General features: G+C 42.7%; 1 protein-coding gene and 1 long non-coding RNA gene across 2 annotated transcripts; both read right to left on the bottom strand.

Moving 5' to 3' along the window:
- Positions 1–770: 770 nt before the first annotated feature.
- C12H2orf69 (chromosome 12 C2orf69 homolog) lies at positions 771–7,960 on the bottom strand. Its single transcript, XM_051153839.1, has 2 exons — positions 7,626–7,960; positions 771–1,880 (listed from the first exon to the last, which is right to left on the bottom strand). Exons 1-2 carry the CDS (start codon positions 7,905–7,907, stop codon positions 1,038–1,040), a joined length of 1,125 nt encoding a protein of 374 aa, XP_051009796.1. The 5' UTR covers positions 7,908–7,960; the 3' UTR covers positions 771–1,037.
- Positions 3,259–3,961, bottom strand: LOC127196283 (uncharacterized). Its single transcript, XR_007831472.1, has 4 exons — positions 3,856–3,961; positions 3,565–3,628; positions 3,498–3,529; positions 3,259–3,369 (listed from the first exon to the last, which is right to left on the bottom strand). It is a non-coding gene; the product is annotated as an uncharacterized LOC127196283 (long non-coding RNA).
- Positions 7,961–21,412: the final 13,452 nt, after the last annotated feature.

Raw genomic sequence — 21,412 nt, 5'->3', positions numbered from 1 at the left:
TTCTTTTCAACCCCAAAACAGCGTGTTACTTCCCTGCTTGGTCACGTCATGACCTACAGAGCCATTTATTCATAGACACAAAGTGCCTGGCCACCTCTCACAGCCACACAGCTATGCGCCAATATTGTTTGAGATTCCTTAGATCTAGGCTTCTTAAAATGCATTTATCTAGTAAAGAAAAATGGGCAGAAGGAAACTTCACCCAAATTATGTAGCAGTGTTAAGCAAATTCAGTTTCTGGGCCAAAATTTAAATTATTTGTGTCTTCAAACTTTCCTTTGTAACCTTTCTTATCTCAATGTAATTTTATATTTGGCCAAAGAAAGCTATTTTCTCTTGGCAGACAAGCTATGCTTCTGAAGCAACGCTGATTTAGGTCTGTGGAATCTGTCTCCTTTGAGAGCACACTAACAGATAATTAAAAACTATCAATTAAGAAGTAAGTTCCAGTGCTGAGCATAGTATGTTTTAAAAACCAACTGCAATTCTATGATCTGCGATATGAGGGGATAGATATATTTTGACTTTAAAAAACAAAACACTTGGTGGAACATTGAGAATGAATACAGAGGTTCAAAACAAACAAACAAACAAAGACAACCCAGGAGTCATCAGGATGCAGGGTGCAAGTGCCCCCCCAGAGCCTGGGACACAGAGAGAAGTGAAATGTCAACAGCTGAATGTGGTTAGTACCAGTTAGTTTAAAACAGGTCTCAGAATGTCAGCTATATCCTATGCCAATTGTGTTACTTAAAACAAAAACAAAAACAAAAACAAAAAACCCCTAACATCAAGTGTCTTTCATTTTAAAGGTCATAGAATGATCACAAACTACATTTTTAGATTTTAAATTAATTCTAGTCCGATCAAAATTTAAAACTGTCCACATTTACAAGCAAGGAATCTTACTGTATTTGACATTCACAGTTTTGGAATGTGCATTTTCTTAGCCCACCAACAGACAATGTATCTAATTAATCTAGCATCTCGTCGTCGGTATTCGGTATTTATAACACTCTAAGTACTTAGTTCTTCCGCTAAGGAGCACACTCGTAGTCTCGGAACACTTCATGAACCCTGAAGTGATTCTCTATGGAAGGAGTTTCCTTTGCAAAATGGATTTGGCTAGTCACCTGCACACCCAAATCCCCGAGGATCTGAACAAACTTCCTGTGCTCCTTCCCAATCCAGGATCTCATTGGATCGTGTACTTGATAAGGTGTTACATGAGTGTAAACAGTAATCCCTGTTTGAGCAAATTCTTTCAAGACGTCTGGATACGTGACCCAGGTATTGCTTCCTCCAGAATGCCCTCCATCCAGCCAGTACATCGCTCGTATGCTTCTGATGAAGGCATCTACATTCTTGTCCTTCTTGGCCTCCTTCAACTCAAACAGTAACTGATTCAAAACAACGCAGCCTTTGCTGAACCCAATCAAAGTAAAGGATGCGCCATTCAAGGACAGTGGAGCAAGCCTCACGGCAGAGTCCTCAGCGTTGTCACAGGTCCTCTCTTTTTCCTCCGGGCCACCATTAGTGGGAGTAGAATTAGACTGACAGTTAGATGCTTTACAATCCTTATTCCAAACACTACTGTTCTTGGACAGCAAACCATTCTGACTTAATTTGAAAGCATTAACTAATAACATATACAAGTGCTTAAAGGCTCCAAAGTCTGGATTGTGTTCTGGTGCACCAAACATGTTGCTTTTCACAAAATTGTCATAGCAGCTGAATTTGTGCAAATGCATTCGGGAACACTTTATTACCCAAATATAACTATTGGGAAAACGGCGGGCTAAAATGGTGGCAACATTTTCTAGACTCCAATTTTCCCATTGGTAATTCTCAGGATGTCGGGTCATAATTTCATGGTAATTCTGAAAAGAAAGATGATATGAGCATTAAATATGTATTTACTTATAAAATAGGAAGTTTTTATGACTTACATTAATGTACTAGAAATAAAACCTAAAAACCTGTTGTTACTTTTTGGCTATAAGATTTTGAATGAAACACTTCACTCTCAGCCTAAAGTTCATTAAGAGACAGGGTAATGAAATATACTTACACTGAGTATTGATAATTTCTGAATGAAAGAGTTTAGAAAGATAAATTTGTTTTACAAATTATAATTTTTATTTAACACACATGTTCAACTGAAAATATAAATTTGCTTCATTAAAGACCTTTTGATCAAGACATAATTTAAAAATATGTCCTTCTCGATGAGCTGTCATCCTGTACATCTATAAAATCCATCCCAGGTCAGGAACCTGGCTGCTCTGCCTAGCTTCAATGTACTTGTTGCAAAGCTGCAATGGCATCACAGAACTACAGTTACACAACTGTTACTATAGTCTAAAATTCCTAGAGGTAGAAAAACTAGGTTTGGTGATAGACTACAGAATTGCTTTCCATGGTTTTCTTTTTAATTTGTTCAATTTCACGTGTCTGGAATAACTCAATTTTGTTTAAAAATTAGAATGATGTTGAAGCTTTGTTCATTTATTTATTACCCTTTGCCCTTTTGTATACAGGCTTTATTTGTTTAGATGCATTCTACATAAAGTGATATATATTTGTTTTGGCTGTACAATAAATATGTATTTTACCTTCCTTTTATTTTTATTAATGCTGATGCTTGTTCTTTTTAAGATGGGTCATATGACATGGCCCAGGCTGTGATTCTCCTGTCTCAGCTCCCTGGAAACTGAGGTAATATAGAGTCCTAGGTGTCTGGAGGTAATGAGGTAAGAGAACTTTTGACTTTATAACCTTCTGTAGTTTGAATATTGAGTGATATGCATATCTTCTTGTTGAAAAAATAGATTACTACAAAAATTAAATCTATCTACAAAGATAAAAAGAAAAATTCCTAAATTTACTAGTATGAAAAAAATTAAAATTTAGGTGGCTAACAGTTCAGTTCTCTCCAGTACACAAACACATATGTAATTACGTATACAAAAAAACCAAAAAAATAAAATATTCTTTCCTTCTTTATTAAGCAACCATAAGATTGGATATAATTTTCCCTTAAAGTATGCTAAAAGGCATAAATTTGCATACATTTTTAGACATTAAAATGCCCCTTGAAGAAACAGTAACACCTGCACTAGACATGTACAAGAAACAGCAACACCTGCACTAGAAATGCACAAGAAACAGCAACACCTGCACTACAAATGCACAAGAAACAGCAACACCTGCACTACAAATTCACAAGAAACAGCAACACCTGCACTACAAATTCACAAGAAACAGCAACACCTGCACTAGAAATGCACAAGAAACAGCAACACCTGCACTAGAAATGCACAAGAAACAGCAACACCTGCACTAGAAATGCACAAGAAACAGCAACACCTGCACTACAAATGCACAAGAAACAGCAACACCTGCACTACAAATTCACAAGAAACAGCAACACCTGCACTACAAATTCACAAGAAACAGCAACACCTGCACTACAAATGCACAAGAAACAGCAACACCTGCACTAGAAATGCACAAGAAACAGCAACACCTGCACTAGAAATGCACAAGAAACAGCAACAACACCTGCACTAGAAATGCACAAGAAACAGCAACACCTGCACTAGAAATGCACAAGAAACAGCAACACCTGCACTAGAAATGCACAAGAAACAGCAACAACACCTGCACTAGAAATGTACAAGAAACAGCAACACCTGCACTAGAAATGCACAAGAAACAGCAACACCTGCACTACAAATTCACAAGAAACAGCAACACCTGCACTACAAATTCACAAGAAACAGCAACACCTGCACTACAAATTCACAAGAAACAGCAACACCTGCACTACAAATGCACAAGAAACAGCAACACCTGCACTAGAAATGCACAAGAAACAGCAACACCTGCACTAGAAATGCACAAGAAACAGCAACACCTGCACTAGAAATGCACAAGAAACAGCAACACCTGCACTAGAAATGCACAAGAAACAGCAACAACACCTGCACTAGAAATGCACAAGAAACAGCAACACCTGCACTAGAAATGCACAAGAAACAGCAACACCTGCACTAGAAATGCACAAGAATGCACTGTTTGCCGCACTGCAACTTAACTTCAATGCTAATAATAGTTAATTTACAAAAATCCGGGTAGGATAAGATTATACAATGATTTACTTTGCATATTTAATTTCAAATCAAGCTAAACATTTCTATCTGCTGGCAATTTTAGTTTTTACTTTTGTTAACTATGTTTGTGTCCTTTGCTAATTTTCTCATTATGATGTTCAACTCCTTAACAGTTCTATTTCATAAATAGATTGTCATATATGTCGATTAGTAGCTTGCTTGCTACTAATGGTTTAAACATGGTTTAAACATATTCCAGGAAGATCTTAAGTTGACTTTTAATGGATTTTGTAATTACCTTCTGCACATCCAGGTTTATCATGCAAAGATTGTCATAAAACTATGGCAGTTTAGATCTGGAAAGGCTTTCTGTTACTTGTTATTGTTTTTAAATATTATTTTTGTGTGTGCCGGCGTGTGTGGAGGTCAGCGCACGGCCTGCAGGAGTGGTTCTCTCCTCCTCCCATGTGCATCTTGGGAACCAAACTCAGGTTGCTCGGTGTAGCAGCAAGCACCCTTACTCACTAAGCCATCTTGGTGGCTTGTAAAATTGTTTCTTTTGAGACAAGCAAGGTAGCCTATGCTGCCTTTGAACTCATTATGTAGCTGAGAAAAACACTGAGCTGGTTTTCCTGCTTCCTGCCTCATTCATTTTTTATAAGCTAGGTGTGGTAGCACATGCTGTAATCTTAGCACTTAGGAGGCTGAGCCAAGGATTCAGAATTCAAGAGCAGCCTGGGTTGTACACAGTGAAACTACTTGAAATAATAAATAAATAAGCAAGTTTATTATAATTGAGGACCCCAAAGTCCTGAAGCTATACAATTACTTACATAAATTACTCAATGAACCCTAGTGAAGCAGATCTTATGACTCTCAGTTTAAGTTGTACCTCACAGAAGGTGCTGTAAATCTAAACATCACCCCCCACCATTAGCCCTAGACTACATGATCAGAAAGGAAGAAATTGTTAACAGTGAGGAACTGAGCAGCAAAATGGAACTGGGATTCTTACTGCTATATCAAAGCTCAGGCTCAAGAACCATGGATAAGGACTTCCACACCCTCAGATGAGGAGCAGACCCCCATCTCCCACCCCCACCGCCCCAGTCAAACTGAGTCTGCAAACCAGCTCTTAACAGCCTACCTACTGAAAGTGGCTTGCTTTGGAGTGTGTATCTTACTGGGGATATAATGCTTTCACTATGCTTGTAGGCTGTGTCTCTACTCATCCCCAGGGAGGCAGGCGAAAAGAGAGTCCCTTGCAGAGCCCAAGGAGTGCTTCGCCAAGTTAAATGCTTGCTGACCTGCCGAAACTCAGAGGTCCATCCCACACCACACTCAACTTGGTTCAAAAGAATCTTGTCAGAAGGCGTCATGTTTGCAAGAGTTTAGAAAGATTCATGATAAGGACTTAAAGTAGATGGATACCCTTTGAACAGACTAAAGATAATGGGCAGAGCTACACTTCTCTCAAAAAATGCACCAAGGGAACAGCTTTAGATAGCATAAAGTACACAGCCCAACTGAGCAGTAAGCAGGGGTCCCAAGAATGGCCCAAGGAAGTGCAGGAAGACCCAGAGAAGGAGACCAAGACGGCACGGACCCTCGTGGTCACTTACAAAGCAAGACGAGAAGTCATTGGGAATCCTAGCACTTGAGAGGATGCTGACTCTTACTGTTGGGGGTCAGGGAGCCCCGGGATGGTTTGGAAGACCTTCGCTTTAGTTCTATCACTTTCGATGCAGAGAGGCAGAGGCACTGCATGTTGCTGGATTAGAGGTGAGGTATAAAAGAGACCTACAGGTGACTTCAGGTCTCTAAGCTGAGGGACTAAATAGGTTTTTTCATTAACTTGGATGAGGAAGGCTGCTGCTCTTCCAAAAGACCCGGGTTCAATTCCCAGCACCCACACAGCAGCTCACAACTGTCTGTAACTCCAAGATCTGATACCCTCACCCCAACAAACATAAATTAAATTTAAAAGAAAGAAAGAAAGCAAGCTGCTAAATACTTAAAGGAAGTAATGGGCTCACATCTGGTGAATCCATAAACATGCAGCATACGTCTAAACTAAAGAAGGGTCAAGGGTCATCAGGGTAAAACAGAGAGGCATCACTGAAAGGGTAGAGAAAAGGTCCAGGAATGGCGCACTCGGGCACTTGAAAGTGTGAAGACACTGGAACTCAATGAGTTATGCCAGTGTTTAGCCTTGATGGATGATGCCCTTTCAAGTATTATCGCCACTGTGTGCCTGAAGCACTTCATTAGCGAGACTGACCAGCTGCGCACACTTCCCAGCTTCAAAGTACAGACTGGAATGTTAAATCGAGGCAATTCGGCCTTGGCAGTCTTGTGATGCACTCCCTTCCATTTCTTTTCCTGAAGACCGAGTACTCTTAAAAACTCCCCAGTCTGCACAAATTACCACTGCGCCACGGTCCAAAAAGCTAATGGAATAGATGCTGGTGAAAGGAAAGATGATAATCCAACTATATCTAGACACTTTAGGCCCCGCTTGAAGACAGGTAGATGTTCTGTCTGGCACACATCTACAGCAGGAAGTACCCAGCCGCCATCACCGCAGGAAGGCATGAAGCAACTGGTCACAAGTCTCTCTGAGTTAGTGTCAAAGCGGCAGGCTTGTTTTCCATACTGGGTACAATGGCACCAACTGAGTAGATGTTTTTCCATTAGCAGCCAACTAGTCAACTGGTTTGAGAGCAAGAGAAAATATTAACTACCACTATGATTTTTAAGTGTATCATTTTTAAAGCGCCAATTTCAAAAAAATAAACTAATAGTTTTCTAGCATGAGGGAAACATCTAGCTATATTCTAACTTGCATGTCGACCCTAGGCGCTAACAGAACTTACTGGGATGACTGATTCTCTGCAGAAATGCTCTCTCTGCGCTGTCCGACGGGGTACACACAAGTCACCTGTAGTGGTGACTCAACACTTGGCAATACAATTAGGCAGCAAACCCTGCCTTTTCATATTAACTAATTCAGATACTCTCACGTGGCTCAAGCACCCATCACACAATGCGATTTCACATTAAAACCCAGCTTCCCAGGCGGCTCCGGCAGAGTCGTTTGTCCGCAGCTGTTACACCAGAACCAGGAAGCACACAGGTGTGCTGAATTCAAAGGGGTCCCACTCCCACTAGCATTCCTAGCATTTACATTCCTTCCACTACGGTGCTGTAGGGTTGGTTACTGGTCACATGTTAGCAATGGTTGCGTTCTAGTTAGTCAGCGTTTTTAAACAGTGTCCTGTCATACACAGCGTCCTCCGAGACCATGCTGGGGCTGTGCCTGCACGTCCACTGTCGCGCCACTCCTTCTACTCAGCTGCACCGGGATTGACAGTTGCTCTCTGCAGACCTTGCCCTGAGCTGTCCAAGGCCCCCTTCCCGGGCGGGGCTCCGGCAGTAACGACAACGCCCCCCACCCACCCGCGTATGAGAACCCGCGTGGGCGTGTCGCGGACACCGGGCCCGAGTTACCTGCACATCCCCGGGGAAATAGAGGACGTGGTGCCGCGGCCCCGGGGCGGCTCCCTCCCCGTCCATCAGCAGGAGCAGTTCGTTGCAGCGCTGCGGGTCGGAGCCCGGCACGGTGGAGCGCTGCAAACGGTGGCTGACCTCCCGGGAGCCCCGTGCGCCGCCGCCGCCGCCCGGGTTCATGGCTCGGGCCTGCGGGCGGGACGCCGAGTCTCCGGAAGCGAGCAGCGGCCGCAGGAGCAGCAGCACCACCGCCGGGGACCACGGCAACCCGAACCCCTTCATGGGGTCGAGCCGCGAGGGCCGCGCACCAGGCGGCGGGGGCGGGGCCTCAGCTGTCCAACGGCCCCCGATCGCCGCTAACGTCAGCGCGTAGCGTGCGTCAGGAGCGGGGGGTGGGGGTGGGGGGTGAACGGAAGGCGCGGGCGCGAAGAAGGACGTTTGTAGTTGGTGGACTGAGCGGTGGCGGGGAAGCTCGAAGGGGAAGCCTGGGAGCCAAAAGATCGCAGATGCTCAGGGTCCTGCTTTCATCAGGTTCTGTGTAAAAAGCCCTGGTGGGTTCATCTTCACGGTGAGGTTTATCTAGTCAAAAACAAAGTAGAGTCATTCTGGAGGCCTTGTCCTTGCCCTGAGTCTCCTATTCCTGAAGTTACCCAATTAGGGAATTCGTGGTTCCAAGTCAAGTCTGGTTTCTGGTTGGTAGCAGGAGCAGGGCACATGGCCTAGGGAAGGTGGAGGGCCGCCTTGCTTGTACCCACATTTACTGTTGGGAGTATTTGCAGCTTCTAAGATTTCCTATTTAGGGTTTTGAAACCAGTTTGAAAAGTATAGAAAAATCACGAGACGTCTTAAGTATAATTCTCTAGGAATAGAACAGGGCCAAATTTATGCTAAAGATGGAGAAAGTAAATGTTATTTTATCGTGTGTGTGTGTGTGTGTGTGTGTGTGTGTGTGCATACGTACATACTGCGGACATGCACATGCATTTGTTTGCTGGTGTCAGACGACACCTTTGAAATTTATTAACTTAGCTTCCACCAGCCCAGAAGCTAAGAATGTTACTAGATCCCATCTGGGGCCTATAGCACATATTTTTCCATTTGATATTTCCACCAATGTATACAAAAGGTCTTAATTTATATAATATTTTCTATTCTGGTGCTGTAAAACATCAGCTCACTCGTATTTGGCTCACCTTTGAGGCGAGAGCAGTTTCTTATTTAGCAGTGCATCCCTCACTGTATGTCTTTTTAATTTTTTTATTTACTTATTTATTTTTTGTTAGCATCTCGTTAAACCTGGAGCTCGTGGACTAGGGTTGGTCAAGAAGCCGCAGGGATTTGCCCGGTTCTGCCTTCCCAGCTCTGGGATTAGAGACGTAGGCTGCTGGGTCCTGGGGATCCAATTCAGGTCCCCATGCTTTGGGGAAAGAGGCAGTCAGTCACCTTACCAACTAAGCCATGTCCCCAGCCTTATTCTAACTGAAACATTCTTGTTTTCTGTTTTGTTATAGTTTTGGTTTTTTGTTGTTGTTTTTTTTTTTTTTTACAAATAATGAAATATAATTGCTTTATGCATTTTCTTAGTGGCTTCCTAGAGCTATGATTTGCTAATCTACTTTGATATAAACTATTGGATTCCATCTGACATCATGAACATAACTGAGGTGTTTTCAATGAGAATGACCCCCATAGACTCATATTTGAATACAGAGTCCCCAGTTGGTGGGACTGTTTGAGAAGGATTATGCTGTATAGACAGAATCCTATACAGCATGGATTGGAGGAGGTTTATCACCGCGGTGGTTTGGGGTCTCGAAAGCCCACACCACTCTCAGTTTGCCCTCTGCTCCATGCCTGTGCATCAGCTACTGTGCTAGCACCACGCCTTCCTGCTGTCCTGCTCCCCACCATGATGGCCATGGACGCTAACCCTCTGGAACCGTGAACCCAAATTAAACGCTGTCTTTTATAAGTTGCCTTGGTCATGGTGTTTTCACACAGCTATAGGAAAGTAACTAAGCTAGAAACCAAGAAACAATTATTCCTGCCACAAAGTAGGTTGATTGCTTTATAAAAATAATGTTAAGAAGCAGAGGTTAACTGTACAATAATTAGTGTATTGTTTTGCAGATCACATTTAACTTCCACTAGGGCAAGGACTATTAAGCTGTAGTCTGCAAGTCCAAGTCCAGACATATATATATTGCTAATGTAGCTTTTGATTCTCACGGTTTTGTTTTTCAGGTTGACCAAAGAATGAAATAATCATATGTTGAAGGGAACAGGAAGTGCTTGTGTTTAGAAAGAAAATTAACTGTAACAAGTGATAAATATTTCACAGCCGTCTGGGTATCTCCAAGATAACTGAGGCCTTTGAAAATACAAAAGAAGAGCCAAAGAACAAAGAAACAAGCTGAAGTAAGCAGAGCCCCACCCCCACCCCCCACCCCTCAACCCCCAACCCCAACCCCACCCTCTACCCCCCACCTCCCACAGTCAGAGAATTCCCTGGGAAAGGAGCAGCTCTTTCTCAGCTCGTTCTTAGAGATATGTATGTTGTTTATATGCTATGTCATGGACTTTGTAGACTTCTTATATGTCTGCTTTTTATTACTGTACCTACTTTTCTCTCATCTCCATCTCCCACAAAGTCAATGGTGCTAATTCCAATTTTCCTACAACCGTCCATACAAATGGACTATTTAATTCTCTTTCAGGACTAGACTTTTTAATCTCAGTAGGAAGTCTTACAAGAACAAAAGTGACTGTATCCAGTTGAGTGGAACTTTCTCTTTCCTGGCTCTTTGTGATCTTCAGTGCCCATGTCTATCTTCTTCTCAGTTCCCAAAAGGTGTCCTGATGAGTCCTCAGAACTTTTGTTATGCTACTCAATAGACTAGAAGAAAGTCTAAGCTTGTAGAAGGAATCCGAGAAAGGCTAATTATACAATAAAGGACAATAGTGAGAGCATGAACCCAGGTACCAACAGAAGCCATGTGTAGTCATCAGTAGTAAATCTGGCCGTATCTCATGCAACAGGAAGTGGCAAAGGCTGAAAAACTAAAGGCATCTATCACAATTGAGGGAAGTCATTCTTGAAGATGAAGGCAGTGCTCTGCCAGCATTTCAAGTCTTTATCTGGAGAAATCACTTACACAGATGCTAGCCTATAAATGTTAGTATGTAATTAAACTTATTTTTGTATCAAATTAAATATCTGCACAGGTCAGATTTGCCCTGTAGGCTACAAATATTCAACTTCTCTTCTAAAAGAGATGGTTTGGTCTTACAAATGGATATGTGACAAGCTCTTTAAATATGGCTTCCTCTAAGAGATAGAAAAAGAAAAAAAAAAAAAATGGGAAGATAAATCCTTGGGACTTAATTGGATCCCGGTTGATGTTCTATCAAATACTTAATTTTAAAAATTACTCTTTGTGGTGGTGGTAGGGTGTGTGTGTGTGTGTGTGTGTGTGTGTGTGTGTGTGTGTGTGTGTGTGAAATAGCCTCTATGCTGAAACTAGACCTTGGGAAAAACAGACAATAAATGAGCCATGTCACTCTTGCATATGCATTTTCCCCAAACATTCTAGATGAAGTGAGGATACAGAATGAGTCCATTTAGGGATTTGGAAGCTTATTTTGTCAAGTTTTGTTAGCTAAAATGACATTTTATACTCTGCTTTCCTGTAGCATGAGTTGAACACACACTTCAGCAAAAATATAAACCCTGAGCAGTCAGATTATATAGATTAGCACTCAGTGGGACCTCCTGCAATATTTGTATACATTATCCTTTACTTGCTGTTAAAAGATAAAAAAAAAAAAATAGTCAATTAAAAACTACTCTCATCAGGTGAAATCCAACAATCTGTAAGGAGAGTTCTGCGTGGGTTGGTAGCTGGGCATGGTGGTGCACACTGTTCTGCGTGGGTTGGTAGCTGGGCATGGTGGTGCACACTGTTCTGCGTGGGTTGGTAGCTGGGCATGGTGGTGCACACTGTTCTGCGTGGGTTGATAGCTGGGCATGGTGGTGCACACTGTTCTGCGTGGGTTGGTAGCTGGGCATGGTGGTGCACACTGTTCTGCGTGGGTTGGTAGCTGGGCGTGGTGGTGCACACTGTTCTGCGTGGGTTGATAGCTGGGCATGGTGGTGCACACTGTTCTGCGTGGGTTGGTAGCTGGGCATGGTGGTGCACACTGTTCTGCGTGGGTTGGTAGCTGGGCGTGGTGGTGCACACTGTGACCCCAGTGTCCGGGAGGTCGAGGGAGGGAGAATATGATGGCTTTGAGGCCAGCCAGGCTACATAGTAAAACCTGTCTTAAGAAGACAGCAACAAAGAGGTTGCTTCCTGGATTCCTTATTTTTGTTCTAGGAATCTAAAATTGGTTTTACATCTGAAAACCAACATTCTATGCCATATGAATGTCATAAAACTAAAAATACCATAGACATCTTAATAGACACACAAAAAGTATTGGCAAAATCTAGCATCCTTTCATGATGAAGACCATTCAGCAAACTAGGAACTAGGAGTCAGGAATATTCTACAACTCACGTAATACTTGATGGCCGGAAAATTAAGTATTTTCACCCTGAAAACAGAGCGAGGTGAAATGCTACTCTTTCAGCCTCTGATCAGTACTACGGGAGAAGTTTCCGCCAGAACAATTAGAAAAGAAGACAGGCATCCGGATTGCACAGGAAGACATAAATCATGCAGATACCTTGATACTGTGTATGGGAAAATCCTTTAGGAACCCACTGAAAACAATAAATGAGTTGGCCAAGGTTATAAAATCAATATCTAACAATTGTCTTTCACTTATTGGTAACAGTCCAAAAATAAACTAATAACAATTTTACTTACTTAAATATATTTATGAATACATTTAATGAAAGAAATATAGAACGTGCATGCTCCAAAGCTGTTTAAAAATTAAAGAAAATATGAAGAGAAAGAAATCCAACGTCTACAGGTCAGAAAAGGTTATATTGTTAAAGCTGCTACTTCTTTCACAATTAATCTGTTAGTTCAGTGCAACCTACATTAAATATCTTTATTTTGCTGATCCTGAGATGCGCATTAAAGGCTGGGGGTTCAAAATACAAATCCTTCTTAAGAAAAATAACAGAAGTTGGAAGACTCACAATTTTCCATTTCAAAACTGTAATGTTGTGTTGATCAAAGTGGTATCTGTAGTAATAACGGTGGAAACACGTAGCAGTGAAATGGGATGCAAAGTCTAGAAGCCAGCCTTATCTCAATGGTCAATTGATTTTCAACAAAGATGGCAAAATAATTCAGTGAGAAAGTTTTTATTTTTGAGACAGAGTTTCTTTGTGTAGCCTTGACTGTCTTGGACTGCCTTTGTAGACCAAGCTGGTATCGAACTCACAGAGATCCACCTGCTGCTACCTCCCAGAGTGCTGGCATTACAGGTGTGCACCAACACAGCTAGCTAAGAAAAGTTTTGGGGTTTTTTGTTTTGATTTTTTTTTTTTTTTTTTTGAGATTTACTTATTTGTTATATATAGTGTTCTGCCTATATGTACACATACACACCAGAAGAGGGCATCAGATCCCTTTATAGCTGGTTGTGAGCCACCATGTGGTTGCTGGGAATTGAACTCAAGACCTCTGGGAGAGCAGTCAGCTCTTAACCTCTGAGCCATCTCTCCAGCCCAAGAAAAAATATTTTAATGACTGGTGTTGGGATATCGGAATAGACACATGCAAAATATGGAAGTCCTGCCCATTCCAGACTACATACAAAACAACAAATAAGAGTTAGACTTTAAATGTATGAGCTAAAAAAATTCATAGAAGAAAAAATAGGACTACTTTTCATGGAATAACAATCATAATAATTAGCCAGTGCTTTTCAAACAATACTAAGTGAAAAGGTTAAAAAAGGAAAATAGACAAACTTAATTTTAGCTAAATAAAACAACTTGTTATTTCCAAGGGTGCTACTAGTTGTACATGAAAAAGACAATCCCCAGAATGAATGAAAGTATAGTATTGGAAAATCACATACCTGGTAAGAAATGCATAAAACTGCATTAGAAACTCCTAGCACTTTGTAATGAAGATAGGCAAGGTAAAAAAAAAAAAAAAAAAAAAAAAAAAAAAGCAAAGGCCATACACACACACACTTCACAGAAGATGTACGCGGGCACAAAACATTAGTCATTAGGGAGACACAAATCAAAACCCTTACACATTTCACTTCACATTTACTAGTAGGGCTAAAGCTGAAAAACAGCATAATAACAAGTGTTGACAGTGATGTGAGAAGGTCGGGAAGCTCCTGCATTGCTGATAAGTGATGTAGCTGATTTTGATGGCATTTGATAGTTTTTTAAAATCTTGAACAGATTCCCACATGTAGTAACGACAGCATACCTAACAGAAGAAACTCACGGACAGAAAGGTGTATTCTGGCTCACAGTTTTAAGAGCTACAGTCCCTCAAGGTGATGTAGGCCAGCAGCAGGAGTCTGATCCAGTTGGTTACAGAAGAAATGCATAGGGAGGGGCCCAGCGTATAACGTGTCAGAGCCCTCCCAAACAGGTCACTTCTTCCACCAAGGCTCACATCTCCTAAGGTTTCCACAAGCTTTCAAAAACAGCACCACCAGTTGAGATCCCAGTGTTCAAACACGCACATTCAAACCAGAGCATTCTAGCCCTGGTCCCCAGTGGTGTACAGCCATCTGGCAATATAAAATGTGTTCATTACAGCTTCCAAAGTCTGCATGGTCTCACAACCTGATCTCTGATCAAAGGCCCAAAGGCTCTCTTGAGACTCAGGTAACCTCTCTGAGCCCTGGTTTAAAAGTGACATACCCCCAATGTCTGTTGGCATAACATAAACATCCCCATTCCAAAAGGGAACCATAGGGGCAGAGCAAAGAACACTGATCAAAGCAGACTGACATGAAACAGCAAATAGCACACTCCGCGGTTCTGTTCCTGACATCTGGGGCATGTAGCAGAATCATTTGAGGCCCCATGGCCATGTGAAGTCCCGCTCCTTCAGCTTTGCCACCCACGGTCCGAGTAATCTCTCTTAGTCTGGCTCCATAGCGTGTGTGCATCTTTCCTCAGTGGACGTTTATGTTGCTGGCATTGCAAATATCCTGGAGTCTACATCACAGCTTAGGTTTCATCTTCCTGGCTTCATACAGCTGGTTCTCGGGGTCTGCTTGCAGAGAACCCACCCCTGATAGCATAGTGCATACCCTCGTTTGCTTTGCGTTGGCCTCTCTTACCCTCTCGCTCTTGGCTCTTTTGTGTCTGCAGAACATGGCCAACACTGCAGAGTTCTGACCTCCACCAGCCTCTATGCCTTCTAGGAGATCTGGGGAAATCCGTCTCCAGGAAGCTATTGTTGAGAAGGGGGCCCCCTCAGCAGCATTCTCAGTTTAGTGTCTCCTTTGAAATGATGGGTGATGGTGGTCCTCACAGTATCTTTCCTGTTGTCCTAGTGCACTAATCCCCTTAACAATTGCAAACACTTTTGACCCCACCTCATCTGTGACCTCACACTTGCCATGCCCCTTTCTTCCTTTCCAAGCTGTAGTCTCAGATATCTGTACTTCCCATAAACCTGGGCAAGAGCAGTGAACAGCAGCCATGACACCACTTGAATGCTGTGCTGTCCCAAAACTTCCTCTACTAAAAAATTAGTATGGTACCTTAAAAATAGTGGTGTGTGTGTGTGCGTGTGTGTGTGTGTGTGTGTGTGTGTGTCTGTGTTAGAGATTTATGTATACTGGCACAGGTGCACACATGCCAGATTTACACGTAGAGGTCAGAAGACAGCTCCTAGAGTTGTTCTCTCTGTCCCCCATGTTGGCTCTGTTTTTTAACAATTAAATTTTATTATACAACCCAACTGTCTTACACAAGAGGGCAAAAAGGTTAAAGGGAAACAAGAGTGAACCTTTTGGTATCTGTTCCAAGGGGCGGGTCCCTAGGTGTCTCTGACCTGCGCGCTGGTCCAGCCTGTTCCCTGATCCTTTTCCTGATTCACACGTCCTCGAGCTGGGTCTGAACCCACTGCTCCTCTCATCCTTGCAGCCTGCCTGTCTCCTCCTCCCATGGAGGGTTGATTAGAAACACAATAATCCAGGTGGGGTCCCCAGATCAGCTTCCTGAATTCCAGGCCCAGGATGGCTCCACCCAGTCTATTTTAAGGTTAATCTCAGGGAATATCTGTGGTGCGTCCAAGGGCAAAGCCCGCCAAGACTGCTTTCACCTGTGACAAAGCTTACAGTCCTTCCCACACCTCCAAGTATAACAGAGATTGAAGTCACATAGCCAGCCCCGTGCATTGGCTAACCAAGCCACCGTCAAACCCGCAGTGCATTCCTTCTGAGCCAAACCCACACTCTAGGGACACAGGCAGAATGGTGCTCTTGGGCCAAAATGTAACACAAATAGCTTCTCTCCCACTTCCTAATACAGTTCTTTGTATATTTTGCCCATTTTAAAATTTGGGTTGTCTGTTCTTTTGTTTCAGCTTAAGAGTTCTTAAGTTTTTGGATACCAGTCTTCTACCAGAAAGCGTCTTGCAGGGACTTTGTCTAAGTGTCAAGTACTTTAACTCTTTCTTTCTTCCATGCATCCTCTCTGGACACTGTACTAAAAGCATGTCACCAAGCCAAAGGTTTTTTTGAATTTTCTTCCTAGCGTCTTCCATAAATTTTGTAATTTTGCATTTTGTATTTAAGCCTATGTATGATAAATTGAGTTACTATTTGTGAAGTTTTTATGTCCTGTGTCTACATTTATTCTTATGACTACACAGCCAGCTGTTGTAGATGTGTCTGTGGGGAACAACTTTATTCCCTTGTATTGTCCTGTTCCTTTATCAAAGATCAGTCTGGGCCTATATTTCTGTTTTGTTCCATTGACATAGTCCATAGTCTGTTAACAATTATTTATGCTAATGTGGTCTGGATATTTATTTCTTGCAACTCAATTATTTGAGCACTGAAAATTTCATTATAGAAATTTAATAAATGAGGAACTATAGACTTAGCAAGGTTAAACAACATGTTCAAGATCATCTCACTAATAACTAACAGAGCCAACATTTGAACCCCAGTCTGCTTGCACGCCTACATGTTACTGACATGAAAGGTGAAAAATGACCTGTTTTTCCTTACCTGGACTGGCACTATTATTGAAATAATCTTCTCCTAATTACTCCCCTTCATCCTGCTGGAGTTCCTTCTCAATTAAATATCTCCTTAGCCAGCATTTAATTCTAGCTTGCATGGTCAGCTTTCCCCAGTACTCTATTACACGCCCAGTGGGGCTGCTCTCTAGTCTTGTATTACACTCCGTTTTATACGATCAGTATTGGAGCCTACACTCATCCTTCAACTTGGAGCATCTCTAAATATTGAAATCCCACTTGTTAGTTTTTCTCAATTGCCATGTTTTTCTTTAACTTTTCTCAATTGTATGTCCCCATTATATCCTAAAACTGGAATTAAGCATTCTTTCCTTAAAATATCAACGAAAAGCCCTAAAGTTCTTTACGGCATATCCTGTGCCTTCTATTTTGCTTATATGTACTTGGTTTACCCAGGGTGTCTTCTCCTCAATCGATGCACCACATGGAACCTAGCTTTTATTTTTTAAAATGTTGACCATATAATATTTACACCAAACGTTTTCTAGGTGTTTGGAGTTTCAAAGATAAAAGGCAGCCATTGCCTTAGTAATAGCTTCCAAGCTGGTGGGTCCGGCCAGGGAACAGTCCCTTCCTGCAGCTCCTCCTGAACTATAATTACAGAACACAGAGCACAGCACACCTGATGCTGTTTGAGTGTTGCAAAGGGAAATGAGTGTGACTAGTCAACCCAGCAGTCTGTGCACTAGCCAGAAGGCCTAAGGGAACGTAGCGGATTAAACCTCCAACGTTTACAGTACTTTGGTCTTGTGATTTGAAAACATTTTAAGGAATGTGACCGGAAAGGTAGGATGGAGCTGCACCTATAAGAAACGTTTGTTGGCAGAGGACTTTGCAGTCCTTAAGCAAGTAAATTTCCTAATGTTCATAATAATCCCACGATGGCTAGAAATTCTGTGGAGGCAGTGTTTATCCTGAGAGTCACCAGAAAAACCAACTGGGGCCACCATTAGGGTCCAAAATTAAGCCAAGCTTTATTGACTATGAAATACTGACCAAGAGATCTACTTTGGTCAGGACCATTTTCTAGAATTCCCCACCTGAGAATGGCCTTGGGCCAAGGTCTGTAGGGGTGGGAGTGAGGGTTAGGGTAGGGGTGGGGGTGGAGGTGGATTATAAAGAAACCTATCAGCCGTGGCTTTGTTATTTCCCAAGAACTACAATTCTCAGCATTCCAGGAGGTTACTTGGTTCCTGTGCAGATGGAGCTCACAGGTTAATTTTGGGTATTATAGCTGAATTCCTAATGCAGCAGCTGGACAATGGGAGAAGCCCCGCCCATAGTTGGTGTTGGTGGATTGGTCTAGGGAGACTTAAGCTTTAAGGTGATCAAGCTTGTTGTATCCGTATTCTTAGGGAATCTGGGTTTCCCTATCTTCTTTCAATAAACTGCTGTGCACTCAGTCAAAAGAGCTTGCATTGCAGATCTTTAGCAAGTAAATCTCATAATGCCTTGCTTAAATGACCAGCAGCTCAGGGACAATGAGGTACCACTAACTGTGACTGACAGCAGAAAAAGAGACCCGCTAGCAGCATATAAAGGTGGTTGAGGAAAATGGGATTAGGATCTGAATAGGCCCCAAAGGAAAAACAACATATTTGAAAGATGTTTAGGAAATGAGATGTCTAAGACACTGTGCCTTATTCATTATGAAAAGATGAATTGTGGGTGGTACATAGGTTTGTGTTACCATCAAAACCACTGCTTTTAGTAAAGAAGGCAGTAGGGGAACTATCTAGATCACGAGTTAGTGGTTTCTCTTTGAGATTTTTAAATAAAATTGTCAAGCACAAAGGTAGAATAGTGTTGCGTGTGAGGCAGCACACTAAAGAAGCCGCTGACACCAAGGCTCCTTGCAGTGGAGTGTTAAGCACATTCCACTGCAGTGTGCAGAAGAGGAAGAAACTATGCAGAGGTGTCTGGGAGAGTCCAGAGCAGAGAGAACAGAAAAGCAGACTGCCCATGGCCCGGGCTAGGGAAGCCAGAGAATAGGAGAGAGTAGTGCTGAGAGAGAGACTAGAGCATCCAAGAGAGCGAGAGGGCAGCATGAGACAGGTAGAGGGAAGGAGGGAGGGCAGCAAGAGGCAGAGGGAAGGAGGGAGGGCAGCAAGAGACAGAGGGAAGGAGGGAGGGCAGCAAGAGACAGAGGGAAGGAGGGAGGGCAGCAAGAGACAGAGGGAAGGAGGGAGGGCAGCAAGCAAGAGAGGATGTGGGTGGGCAAATCATGCAGATGATAAGGAAGATGAGGATCTGGGGGGTGGGAAGGGCCAGGATACTAATGAGAACTCTAAAATGTGTAACAGGTACTTCCTGTGCTGAGGGGGCTGGAGGCCAGCTTGGGCTTTGATATGCTGACAGGCACCACAGGTAACCATGTTTCTCCTCTGCCAGAGCTGAGGGAGCTGTAGCTCTCTTCCTTTTGATGTTAATTTGTGAGGCTCAGTGCTGCTCAGACTTTTGCCATATTTGCATCCCTTGTCCCATCTATGCCTTTTCTCTTCTTTTTTCAGCGCCTCCCCCTCCATTTGTGGAATTCAAAGCAATCCCAGACATCACATGTCATATCCTTTCTGTACTTCAAAGTCCAGTTTATTAGCGCATTCCGTATTCACCTGCTTGCTCCCTTGTAAGGTCATTTAATTGGCTCTGTATTCTCCCACATGTGAACCGTAAGAGCACTCTATATATCTCCTTGCATTTATATGACCTGTTAAAGCATAGTCCAGGGTACAGGTGTTGAGTTGCCTGGCCTCCCGGGTATATGGAAAAGCGTCTTTTGGAATGTGTCGATGGGGTTGTTTCTGGATGAGACTGACATTTGTATTGGTGACTGAGAGAAACAGGTCGCTGTTTTCAGCGTGGGTAGATTTCATCCAGTCTTTTGCTCTCTCTGCTTGTGTTTGAGCCAGCACATTGTGTCCTGTCTTCAGATATGGGCCTAGACTGGAATTTCCAGCATTAGCCTCCCTGACTTTCAGACTTTAAGGGTCGGACTGGAACTGTCAGCTCTTTATCTCATGTGTGGCCGATAGATCTTGAGATTTCTTGGCTTGCTTGACGGTGTAAGCCAATTCTTTATCATTTCAATCTCTCCTCTCCAATATATGGATATATGGATATATTACACATAAACACATATATATATCCTATTAGTTCTCTTGGAAATGCTAATATAAATGGCTATGGCTTATATTAGTTCAGTAAGTATGAGCATAATACGCTATATAATAATGTATGCCTTCTTTTCAGATAGCTTCTTATGTATATACAATATTGTTTTTAAATTGATGTTACACTGTTTTGCTATTTCTACAATTTTCTTATTCAAAAGTTTATATTTGAAAAATAACATAAGGACAACAGTAATGTTCCTTATTTTCCATATAGAGAAATGCTTAAAGTTTAAGTTGAAACCTTTAAGTGTCCTTCTGGGCCTAGTGCTACAGGCAGGTCTGTAACACAGAGGGTACAGGCAGGAGGATCGCGTTCAAGTCCTGCCTGGGCTGCATAGCGAGTTTGAGGGTATTCTTGGAAATATAAGGAACCCTTGGGCCCCCAAACAAAGCGAAACATTTCCAACAGGTTCTCTCAACAGCAGATTTATGAACTCAGTATGCAATTTGATAACATAGAGCATAGCTTCAAGAGTCCAGATTCTCTGCAGCTGGGAATGCAGCTAGGCTGCTACTTGCTGGTCCCCGCGTGAGTCATCAAGACCCATCTTCTTTCTTACCAACAGCTACCTTGCTGAGAGAACCTCTGCTGCCTGAGGAACTGGCCAGGCGCTTCTGCCCTTTATCAGAGGTTTTAACGCTGCCAGCAGAGAAGAGAAGCTGTCTCACTCTCATGCTAAAATCGGGAGAGATGTGCTTCCAAATGGAACTTGGAATTTTCTCAGAAACTGTTGAAAGGTATGCGTCTTAGGCACATCTTGTATTAAATGGCTTCTCTTTGTCCTGTTCTGAGACCCTATGTGGCACTTCAGTGACAAGTTCTAAGTGATATCAACTTCTTTTGATGCTGCCTCCGCCTCCTCCTCTTCCTCCTCCTCCTTCCCCCTCCCCACTCCTCCTCCTCCAATGGTGGTGTAGCAATCGTGATGGCAATACTAGGAATGGAATTAGACCCAGGGCTTTGTGTTTTGTAGGCAAGTTACCAGTGAGCTACATCCCCAGCCTACAAACCCCCAAGGCTTTTTTGAGGACTTCTTACATGCCCTGGTGAACCAAAAACGGGGAGCAGCTCACCCCAGAAGGGGGACCTGCTTTGCTGCTCACGTGGGTCAGTGTCTCTGCTTCACCACAAGACTACACAGCAGGCCTGTTTAGTCTGCTCTGTAGCTGCGTTTACGTTTTCCTGCAGATGATACACATCTTGTTTCATCTCCCAAAGCTGATGCATCTGCACCACGCTCCACTGCCTAGCATCCCACCACCTCTGCGTGAATTATAGATGGGGAAACAGAATTTAGACTTACCTGCAAAAATAACAAGAGTGTGAAAGGAAATGTCCAGGATATGAACCTTCGTCCTCCAGTTTACCAACAAAACGACGTGGAACCAGTAAATAGCTTTT

The sequence above is a fragment of the Acomys russatus genome, chromosome 12 (genome assembly GCF_903995435.1).
Source record: "Acomys russatus chromosome 12, mAcoRus1.1, whole genome shotgun sequence".
Classification (NCBI taxonomy): Eukaryota; Metazoa; Chordata; class Mammalia; order Rodentia; family Muridae; genus Acomys; species Acomys russatus.
The sequence above is the reverse complement of the archived record's forward strand: the minus strand, read 5'-3'. Positions and strand labels throughout refer to the sequence as shown.

What these genes read in the sequence shown, in the direction of transcription:
- C12H2orf69 (XM_051153839.1), bottom strand. Translation starts at nt 7,907, where the DNA reads ATGAAGGGGTTCGGGTTGCCGTGGTCCCCGGCGGTGGTGCTGCTGCTC. An exon ending in ATTTCCCCGGGGATGTGCAG is followed by an intron (nt 1,881 to 7,625) that starts GTAACTCGGGCC and finishes CTTTCTTTTCAG; the next exon opens with AATTACCATGAAATTATGAC.